At 35.4% G+C, this 11,804-nt stretch overlaps 1 protein-coding gene and 1 long non-coding RNA gene across 2 annotated transcripts; one reads left to right on the top strand and one right to left on the bottom strand.

Moving 5' to 3' along the window:
* Nucleotides 1-1,396: 1,396 nt before the first annotated feature.
* On the bottom strand, nt 1,397-3,794 carry LOC120354939. The gene is made up of 2 exons (XM_039443116.1): nt 3,362-3,794; nt 1,397-1,918 (listed from the first exon to the last, which is right to left on the bottom strand). The coding sequence occupies exons 1-2, from the start codon at nt 3,734-3,736 to the stop codon at nt 1,811-1,813; spliced, it is 483 nt and encodes a 160-aa protein (XP_039299050.1). The 5' UTR covers nt 3,737-3,794; the 3' UTR covers nt 1,397-1,810.
* LOC120354945 lies at nt 1,877-4,144 on the top strand. The gene is made up of 3 exons (XR_005573325.1): nt 1,877-2,035; nt 3,866-3,973; nt 4,075-4,144. It is a non-coding gene; the product is annotated as an uncharacterized LOC120354945 (long non-coding RNA).
* The last annotated feature ends 7,660 nt before the right edge of the window (nt 4,145-11,804 follow it).

Here is an 11,804-nt window from a genome sequence, read left to right as displayed (position 1 = left end):
TACCCAATGTGTCCCCGGTTCGCTTTCTCTGTCCAAATTCACGATCCCATTTTCGTTTTTTAGAATTTTTTTGGGTAATGCATCTAGCATATATATTCCTCTTAAACAAATCTGTAATAATTTCGACCAATCAATCAAATCATAATTACTCAATTCTCCTTCAATATTCATGTCTTTTACTTCTTCCTACTCTTCTTTGTCTTCTTCCTACTCTTCTTTGTTGTTGTTCTACGTTTCTTAACTTGTTTTTGAGGAAATAAACTCACACCATATGATGGTGGGGGTGGGGGTGGAATTAAAATTCTGCCCCCACTAATTGGTGGATAAGGTTTCAAAAAATACCCTTTTCCTGCAATATGTTGTTTCAACTGAGCTATAGCTTTGCGCCTAATATCATTACTATAACTTTTCCTTTTCACATTCTTCTTCTTCATCTTCTTTCTCAAAGAACCACCAAAGTAATTTTTAGCTTTCATCACATTTGTAACTAGGTAGCTGAGTCCTCTCTCAGCAAGGGGAGTTTTCAGATTTTTAAAAATCTCCCACGCCGCGTTCGCTAGTGCTCTGTCAGCTTTCGATCGATTTGCATTATCACTATTTTGTGAATATGCTATATCGTGTGCCTTACAAGCCTGGTCAAGTTTGTTAATTCCCGGGTCACCTCTTGCTAATCGCTTTTCAAGTTTGGTGCCAGGGCCACAATACTGGTAGCCAGGGGCTATTGGGATCTCCACAGGTGTAATATCGATCAATTTATTTAAAATAGTTGAAGTAATACCTGTAGCAGCACCCGCCGCCTCCTTAAGTACTCTGGCAGCAGAGCTTAAGATAACTCTGCCTCGTTTCCTTGGAGTTTGCTTTCTCCTACATACCATTTTTCATTACCTTTCAACTCAATGGTTGAACATTAACTAAAGTTAATTAATTAATCATTACACTAACTTAATCTGAAAGAAAATTGAATTTTCTATTAATTTAGAAATGAATTCACCTTTCAAATTGAATTCACCTTTTCAGATTTGCTATTTGAAAAGAATTTTCTTTCATTAAAAGAATTATTCTTTTCAAATAGCAAATCTGAAAAGGCAAACACAATTTGAAAGGAGGAAGTGTTCCGCCCATACAGATATGGGCGCGTGTCAAAACAGATGTGAGGAAGCAATGCCCGACCTTTCACAACAAGGAAGTCGGCCTTGACTGAGTGAGCGACTGCCTGCTGTGTCTGACGCTCGCCCTTGTGCGTGCGTACAACAAGCTATAAAAAGACATTGATTTCACAGCACTCATAATAAAAGTGCAAGCTGCATAGTGGTGACTGAACATCTGGTTGTGTACGTGTTTTACTACTACTTCTAGTGAACTGTGTATAACAGGTGAGAATTGAGAACAATTTTCATAGAATAACAAAAAAACTATTTATTGAACACTACACTACTGACACATACATATATACATATTAACATGTAAAGCATGTTAATGCTAGATGGTCAGTGACATAAAAAATGCTAAATGCTAATTTAGCATTTAACAATTTTTAAGTCAGTCATAAAAGCATTAACATGCTTTACAAACAGAGATAAGGTTTTGCACTTCAATTTAAAATTTTCAATGTCTTTTGTGCTCAAAATCCGGGTAAATCTTTCTGGAAGATAAACATCTGTTGTACGTAGTCCGGGTACCCAGATTTTGAGCATAATTCGCCGCCCGTGCTGGTTGGACGCCTCTCTCACGTCACATATTGGATATGGCATGCCCTCTTCCAACTCGCGGAGAGGCGGCCATGGCTTCTCGGCGAGGCTATTCAACAATCTCAGGAAGTTCTCCGATTGCATCTCGTCCTCGTCCTCTGTCTCCACTTCCCCCTCCTCCTCAAGAGAGGCACGATTGAGCTGTCCTCCTCCTCTTCCGGCACACGTTTCTGTTGAAAAATATTTCATTAGACTCTTATTTGTTTCAGGTTTTTCATCATCAAATCATACGAGAGAGAGAGAGAGAGAGAGAACTTGCTCAACAGATTCACTACTCAAAACTGAAAGTAAGTAATAACTCAGAAATTCTCCTATTACTTTAACATAACTCAATTCAAATTGCTAGATAATTGACTCGAAAAATTTTTCAGTTCATTACAATCAACTATGCATGTGATCAGATTTTTCATTATTCGAATCAGTAATTTGATATTAAAGTTATTGCAGAAAACATCAATATTTTAGTTCATTACAATCAACTATGCATGTGATCGGATTTTTCATAATTCAAATAACAATGTATTATTTGAATCAATATTTCAGTTCATTACATGCACATTTTTATCAACAATAATTTTGTTTCACACGAAATATTATAAACAGTTTATGCATGTGATCGGATTTTTCATAATTCAAATAACAATGTATTATTCGAATCAATATTTCAGTTCATTATATGCACATTTTTATCAACAATAATTTTGTTTTACACAAAATATTATAAACAGTTTATGCATGTGATCAGATTTTTCATAATTCAAATAACATGTATTATTCGAATCAATATTTCAGTTCATTATATGCACATTTTTATCAACAATAATTTTGTTTTACACAAAATATTATAAACAGTTTATGCATGTGATCAGATTTTTCATAATTCAAATAACAATGTATTATTCGAATCAATATTTCAGTTCAGTACATGCACATTTTTATCAACAATAATTTTGTTTCACACGAAATATTATAAACAGTTTATGCATGTGATCAGATTTTTCATAATTCGAATAACAATGTATTATTCGAATCAATATTTCAGTTCATTACATGCTCATTTTTATCAACAATAATTTTGTTTCACACGAAATATTATAAACAGTTTATGCATGTGATCAGATTTTTCATAATTCAAATAACAATGTATTATTCGAATCAGTAATTTGATATAGTAAGTAATATATAAGTAATAATGATATATAAGTAATAACTCGGAAATTCTCCAATTACTTTAACATAACTCAATTCAAATTGCTAGATAATTGAATTGTTTCAGTATAATCTTTCATGCAAAATATTCGAATTTGTTATCGAAATTACTAAAACATGTTTATTTTGAATTTTTATCCAAATTTCAATGCAACCATCATGAAAATTTATCTGTGTTCGGATTGTTTTGATAGCACAATTAGAAGTCAAGCTCAGTCTTGACTTCGCTCACAGTATAAGAATCAGTAATCTCATAGTTCAATTTATTCAAATAAACATAGACTTGTAATGTGCACAAAAGATTTTATCCATTGGAAATTAGTTTTAAAAAAACTAATTCACATTTTATAAAGATTTTGTGCACATTACATGTTAATACAATAATAATATTTCTCCAAGCTAACCTTTGATTGAGTGAGCACGACCTCGTCCTCGAAAACTATCCTCCTCTTCACCGGCTGCTTGCTGGGTTGAGTTGACAGCACCGCTCGTCGCGGCGCCCAGGTAGCCGGTGTAGATTGTGGCAGAGGACTGTCCGGAATCACGATCTCCTCACCCCTCTCTCGTTGAACGAAGATTCCCTGTCTCTTCAGGGGTGAGGCGGAGGAGGAGGTGGCGGAGACAGCGGGGGCGGCAGTCGTGGCAGCGGAGGTGGCAGCCGAGCTGCGAGGAGCTTTCTGCTGCTGCTTCTGCTGCTGCTGCTGCTGCCAGTAGTTGAGCTGCTGCTCTGTTGGTGGGCTGTCTGGTATGATGAAGCTTGAAGATGATGATGAATCCATTGTGTAGATGATGATTAGGGAGAAGTTCACGTAGGGTATATAAGTTCACTTAACTCTTCTCTAACATAAATGGTGATTTTCCTCTGAGGCAGCTGATTTTATACCAAGTCGTTTCTCTGTCTGTTGCAGGCTTGTACGAGTGAGAGAGAGCATACAAGGGGGCGTGTGCAATTGGAGCGTGCTGTACTCAACTCCCCAGAGGTTTACCAGCAGCACAACGCTGACATTTGATTGTAAGTAAGTATAATCCGTTACATTCTGATATTTTTGAAATAACACTTACTTATTGATTTCTAATATTTGGTTGCAGTTATTAAATATTTCATTGTTTTTCACAGCATTTTCTCACCTCACAACTCGGTTTCCGGTCTCATAAGCAGTTGTGCTCTTGTGAGGGAAACATACCTGTATCGAGAGAAGCATAGCCGAGGAGCTAGCTAAGCTGAGACGATACCTGAGCTGAGACAACCACAGTCGAGGAGCTACCTGAGCTGAGAGAAGCATAGCCGAGGAGATAGCTGTCATTTCGTCAAATCAACGCATGTAAGTTCATTTTTACTTTAATTTTATCCTTCGAGGACAATTTTTTTGTCCTCAGAGGACAATTTTTCTCCTCCGAGGACAAAAAAATTGTCATCTGAGGACAAAATTGTCCTCCAAGGACAAAATTGACCTTCTACAACATACTGCATACTTGTGATTTTTTTTACCTCATCCGTATGATGAGCTTCTTCTCCTCCTTCTTTCTTACACTCATCATATAAACAAAACGGTAAATGCATTACTTTTTCAAATGGTTCAACGATAATATATTTACAAAATACACATTGCAGATAGTGATATTTATGTAAGAAATAACCATTTCTCACAAAATAGTCTGCTCTATCAGTTAATGATTTGCAAATGTAACAATGTAGATGATGAGGAAGTTTTTGAAAATACTCTCCTTGAACAGATAAATCTTCTTCTATATTGCTAAATGATGAATATCTTTCTCGTAGAATATTATTATCGAAATTCTCCTCTTCAATTGTTATATTTCCTTTCCTTCTCAATGCACAATTCGGACTGAACTTTGCATGTTCTATTGCCACTATGTCGTCTTCTTCCCAATCACCTAAATAAATTGAACAAAATACACATCGGACAATGTCCGGTGCACACACGAATATAAAGCCTTCTTTCGCCATATTTTCTGCTGACAAATGCTGAGAAGATTTTGTCCATCTTTTATCAAAAGTTAATAATCTCAATCTTTCATGCAACATTATCTGACCTTGAGATAACATTTTCCTACCAATGCTAATTCACAACTGATTTAAAAACTTGTAGTTGTACTCCTTCACACACTATCGCCTATGCCATCCTGATTATTATTCTTTTGTTTTTCAGAATCATGCTGAGGGAACGCAGACCACATGGCGTGAATTCAAGCGCAGTCTGCCATCGCATCACCCTCGATGACAAGCCTGAGGATATCGACATCACCAACGTGCTTGAGAGGTCGAAACGTCGAGTTTTCGACATAATTAGGGAACATGTGGCACGGTATGATGGGAATGTAAAGTGGTTCATAGTATTAAATGTTTTATTGTATAAATTAGTGGTATTGGATGACAAGCAGGTTGGTGAGACTGTCTCGACTCTCATAAATCTACATAGTTACTCCAACATAGGGCTAAGTGTCCTTGAGAACTATGATGACTTTAATGAGCATTTTTTCTTGGCTGTGAAAAAAATCCTCTCATCTTTCAAAAATTTCGTAAGACATGGGAGTGGATGGGTGCTAAAGAAAATTGAATCACTGGATGTGAACGTGATTAAATTTAATCCTATATACACATCCAGTTTCATTCAAACACCCCAGTTTTTGAAAAACAAAAAATGTATTATAAATGTCAAAAATCTCTCTGACGAAAAATGTTTTTTGTGGTCGGTCCTCGCATATTTCCATCAGAAATCAAATAACTCGGAGTTGACTGTAAAGTATTTGAGCAAGTTTGCTCACACACTCAATATGCGAGGTGTAAATTTCCCGGTGATGACACGCGATATTAAGAAATTTGATATACTCAATCCGGATATTGCAATTCACGTGATCGCGTACGAGAACAAAAAGTTTTTCCCCTTCCGTACAAGCATTTTCCGCACGCGTAAACACCAAATTAATCTTTTAATGTTGAAAGCCGATGCAGGAAAAACACATTTTTGTTTAATCAACACCGCTAACGGAAAAAACGGATTATCGCGTCTTTTCTCTCACCTTTCAAAACGCAACGGTCAAGTGCATGTATGTAATTTCTGTTTTCACCGGTTCACATCAAACAAAACTAAGAATACCGACGTGAAGCAAATTTGTTGAAACATGTGGAACTTTGTTCCGAGTTTGAATCTCAGCGCATTTCATATCCTAAACGCGGAGACACAATTAAATTTAAGAAACTAGGCGCGACGTTGAAGAAAAAGTATACAATTTACGCGGATTTAGAAACTTACGTTGTGAAGCTTGATGATGACGAATCCGATTCCAATTCTGATGATATTACTCGTAGTTACACAAAGAAAATGGCGCGGCATATTCCTTGCGGGTATTGTTTCGTTGTTATAGATGTTAACGGAGAAATCGCATATGGACCTGTACTCCATAGATCGAGTAGTTTAGACGAAAAAATCATGGAGAAATTTCTTCAGGAAATTACAGATGTTGGCGAAATTTTGTATGAGGATATGAAACGTGAAATTCCGATGCAACATTTGTCCGAAAGTGAAGAGCGCGAATTTCAAAATTCAGTAAACTGCGGGCTTTGTGCTGAACCGTTCTCAGATACCGATATTAAATGTCGTCACCACGTGCATGAAACCGGTAATTACTTGTGTGCGGCACACATTTCTTGCAAATTAACAGCTCGTACTCCGGAGTACATTTCGTGTTATTTTCATAATTTCTCCGGTTTTGATTCGCATTTCATTCTGAAATCGCTCATATAAAAAAGTAAATGTAAAAAAGAAATTTCCTGCATCGTGAATACGTCAGAGAGATTTTTGACACTTTCGGTAGACAAAATTAAATTTCTAGATTCCTACAAGTTTATGAACGAATCCTTGGAAGTATTGGTGCATAATTTGGTAGAAAGTACAGACATGGAAAAGAAGTTCGAGCAATTATTTTCGGTGTTTCATGATCCACCTCGCGAACACAGACAGCTCTTGTTGAAAAAAGGAGTATATCCTTACTCGTACATGAGCTGTCCCGAAAAATTTGCGGAAACGTCACTTCCCCCCATCGAATGTTTTCATAATGATTTAACAGACACACCTCTGACTCGCGAAGAATATCAACATGCACAAAGAGTGTTCTCAACATTCAAACTGAAAAATCTGGGTGAATATCATGATTTTTATTTATGTTTGGATGTAATACTATTAGCAGTAGTTTTTGAGTCAATGAGGTCAACGCTTTTTAGCTCATACGGCCTTGATGTGACTCATTTTGTTCCTCTCGCGCACTTCACCTGGAATTGCATGTTGAAATACACCAAAGTCGAACTGGAATTAATTACAGACCCGGACATGCATCTCATGTTTGAAGCGGGAATGAGAGGCGGGGTCTCATTTATCGGTAAACGTTATTGTGAGGCGAATAACAAACATCTGCCCGAGACATACGATCCCTCAAAACCGTCTAATTATCTCCTTCATATTGACGCGAACAGTCTTTATTCGGATGCGATGAGCAGATCTTTGCCTCTTGGGAATTTCAAATTCCTCACAGAGGAAGAAATTTCCAAGCTTGATTTCACAAATTTGGACAGCAATTCAGGAACTGGTTACGTAATTGAATGTGATCTCGAGTACCCGAAAGATTTACACGATAAGCATGCCAGCTTCCCCCTCGCCCCTCACCACTTAACACCGCCACGGGAATTGCTGTCCAAGTATCAAACAAATGAGAACGGTCAAACTGGAACCAGAAAACTCATGAACACACTTTTTCACCATGAAAAGTACATTGTACACTACCTCAATTTATAACTCTACCTTCAGCTCAGTTTGAAATTAATGGAAGTACATCGCGTAATAAGCTTTTCCCAATCTCCCTGGCTGAAAAGCTACATCAACTTCAATATCAGAAATAGACAGGCCGCGAAAAATAAATTCGAAGTATCTTTTTTCAAGGCGTGTTGTAATCTTATTTTTGGCAAGACTATTCAATCAGTCTGGAAACAAATCAATGTTAAAATTATTACAGACGAAAAACGATTAGACAAGTACATTTCAAATCCGTTATGCAAACGCTGGCAAATAATTAGTCCAAACATGATTGCTGTTTTCTCTCGTAAATTGGAACTTAAAATGAACAAGCCTGTCTATTCCGGGTTTTCCGTACTGGAGTTACTTTCCGTACAATTTTTTTTATTGCAAGTTGCAAAAAATCGTACCCTGGCACCGCGTAGAACTCTGTATGACCGATACCGACTTTTTTTTTTTTAAATGTAAAAGTAGAGGATGTGTATCAGTTGATTAAAGATAATTTGAACCTATTCGATACTTCTAACTATCTACCTTGCCACCCTTGCTTTTCCATGGAGAGAAATAAAGTTGTAGGAAAGTTCAAGGACGAGACATCCTCACAACCTATCAGTAAATTTATAGGCCTAAGATCGAAACTTTACTCCTTTTTAGTATGTAATGAGAATGATGACGAACCTGTAAATAAGTGTGTAGCAAAAGGAGTAAAGACCGCGGTTAAATGTAGAAAACTTAATTTTAATTTGTATAGGAAATCATTGTTTGAACATAGTGAACATGTAGAAAAATTTAGTATGTTAAGATCCTATAATCATAGTATGTATCAGGTTGAATGTGCAAAAATCTGTTTGAGTCCTTATGACAATAAGAGATACATTGCGGAGAATGGGATAGACACTCTCCCTTTTGGACATTATAGAGTGCCCACAACACTCTAACTGATTGCTCAGTATGTTCCGTGACAATCATCCAACACCACTAATTTTGATTTGTCTGTTGTAAATATCATGAATATTATTAGATCTAAGCTAGCTTTAGAGCTTCATAGCATGCTGCGTGTGAACTATGTCACTTGCAAATATGAACTGAAAAGTGAAAAAGACCTGCTTCAAGCCGACCTTATTGAGATGACAAGTTTATCGCGTTTTAATAAGGGTTATAAATATATCTTAGTTGTTATTAATTGTTTTTCAAAATTTGCATATTGTGTACTATTAAAAGACAAGACAAGCCAATCTGTATTTAACGCTCTCGAACCAATTTTTTCTAAAAATAAGGGAGTTAAGCTGTTCCAAACAGATCAGGGAACAGAATTCTTTAATTCAAAAGTTAAAGCGTTATTAGATAGATATAGTATTAAACATTACCATGTTTTTAGTGATAAAAAAGCATCTATAGTTGAAAGGCTGAATAGAACACTTAAAGCAAAAATTTATAGATATTTAACTGAACATGGAACCAAAAACTGGATAAGCAATCTAGACAGTTTAGTTCGAAATTATAATGCAACAACGCATTTATCCATTAGAATGAAACCTAAGGATGTTGGTAAGAAAAATCGTACTCATGTTTTAATGTCATTGAATTCTGCATTCAATAGACAATATGAATTGAAAAATTCAAAACCAAAATTTAAGCTAGGTGATATTGTGCGGATCTCGAAGAAACGATTATTTTTCGATAAATCTTATTACATAAACTGGAGCGCAGAGTATTTTGTGATTCACTCTATATTTCCTTCTAAACCTATAACCTACTCACTGAGAGATCTAAACGGTGAAGTAATTAGTGGTCGGTTTTATGCAAAAGAAATTAAAAAAACACAATTAAACGAATCGGAGAGACAAGTGTATTTGATTGAAAAAATATTAAAACGTGATAAAAAAGGATTGTTAGTGAAATGGATTGGATTTTCAACACCTAGTTATATTAGTAAAGATCAATTATTAGATGAAAAATAATCTTTTGTAATCTATTGTAAATATCATGTACATTTATTGTAAATAATCTATTGTAAATATCAAGATGTACATTCGTTGAAAATATAATAGAAGTATTATTATCAAACATTGGTTCTCATTTCAATCCATAGTTTCATTTCGTAATATAAGAATCTTTGCACACTCAATAGCTGATAAGCAGAAAAGAGGGTGAGGAACAGAGAAGGTAGATACATCCATCCTCTGTCTGATGATGATGACAGGAGGTGGGGAGTGGTGTCTACATTCCAATCTGTCGACTGATACACCCCTCTATGCTAATGCATATGTGCTCGGTCATTGCTCTCATTCATAGCGGCACTGATCTAACTTTTGTAAAAATTTTCAGTAGCTTATCAGATCACGTTCTGTATGTTTGTAATCATGAGTCAAATACCAATTGTTAACTTTGATAAATTAATTACAGATAAAGAAAAGCCTGCATTTTGTAAAAATGGAGACTTACTTCCTCATAATGCAAGAATGTTAATTATTTCTCCCAGTGCTGGAGGAAAAACAAATCTCTTATTTAATTTAGTATTTGCTGAAAATGGCTTAAGATTTAAGCACATTCACTTATTTAGCAAGAGCTTATATCAACCAAAATATGTTTTTCTCAAGAAGGTATTTGCAGGTTTGAAAAATATCGGATTTCACATGAAAGAGGATGTGAGCCAAATTCCACATCCAAACTGTATCCCCAAATATAGCTTAGTAATTTTTGATGACTTACAACTGAGCAATGTGCCACAGATAAGAGAATATTTTACTATGGGACGTCATCGAAATATTGACACAGCATATTTAATTCAGAGTTATGGAGCTACACAGAAACATTTCACTAGAGACAATGCAAATATGATTATAATTTTCAAGATGGATTTATTGAGTCTCAAATTAATTCACAGAGATCATGTTGGAGGAGATATTTCTTATAAAGATTTCAGTAAACTTTGTCATACAGTTTGGAATCATAAACCGCATAATTTTGTTACAATTTTGAAAGAATGTGATATGAATGAAGGAAAATATCGGGATTCACTGAACACGATTCTTTCCGTTCAGTAGAGATTAATTCTTTGTACAGTCATGTTGTCTAAAACACATAGGAGGAGGAGCAGAGGAAGGAACATAGTAAATAACAAGAAGGAGAGTTTAATCGAAAAGATTAAGAAATTGAGAAAAGTAATCAGTGACAAGCATAGAAGCCTGCTTAATTTTGAAAAACGATCGGAGGAATACAATAGGAAAACTCTATCGCCATTAATAGAACCTATAATTGAATTGGGAAAAACCAAATCTAGTTTGCACTCTAATCATGATTTTACACCTAAAAAGGAAGAAGTAAAAGAGGAACAAGAGAGTATGGAAATTGATGATAATGAGGAGGATGATGAGGAAGATGAGGAAGAGGAGAAGGATGAAGAAGATGATGAGCAGAGTTATGAGAGTTCATCAGAGAATTTTTAAAGCCCAACTAAATTTGAAAACAGTTTACTTGGTACTAGCAGGAACGATGAGTTGTTGAACCAATACCTAAAAGCGTTTCATGACGAAAAATTGAATAATTCAATCAGTTATGGAATTTCATACACTTATGAAGGTGATGTGTATCAAATCGGTGATCAACAGGTAATATTTGATAATGGATATATAGATATTGGTAAAGACAGATTTCGAATAACTCACGGTTTACTGGAGTTATTATTCAGTGCGAGACCAAACTCGAATCTTTATAATGAGAAAGACCTGGGTAAGTACAAAAGAATCTTAACACTTACAGGCATACATTTAGATCAAAGAGGCTATGTTAAACGTAATCAGGGAATTAAATCGCAATTGATTCAGAAATTATTTCCCAGTAAAAAATTTAGTAAAAAGAAGGGACGAGGTTTGTTGAATTTTGCAAAAAATATTTCTCATGATAGAAATTACCAATACTTTGATAATTTTGATGAATTAGTGGAAAGATTAAATTTACTCTATTCCTCAAAAGCTTCTGGCAACACTGGTCATGATGTTGAGATTGCATCTATAATTGAAGAGCTAAAAGAAGCAAA

Source organism: Nilaparvata lugens, chromosome X (assembly GCF_014356525.2).
Source record: "Nilaparvata lugens isolate BPH chromosome X, ASM1435652v1, whole genome shotgun sequence".
NCBI lineage: Eukaryota > Metazoa > Arthropoda > Insecta > Hemiptera > Delphacidae > Nilaparvata > Nilaparvata lugens.
This window is presented reverse-complemented; position numbering and strand designations above follow the sequence as displayed.

Bases quoted from the DNA above. Each gene is read 5' to 3' on its own strand.
- LOC120354939 (XM_039443116.1), bottom strand. From the start codon at position 3,736: ATGGATTCATCATCATCTTCAAGCTTCATCATACCAGACAGCCCACCA. The intron at 1,919-3,361 runs GTTAGCTTGGAG...ATTTTTCAACAG, and splicing joins TCGTGCTCACTCAATCAAAG to AAACGTGTGCCGGAAGAGGA.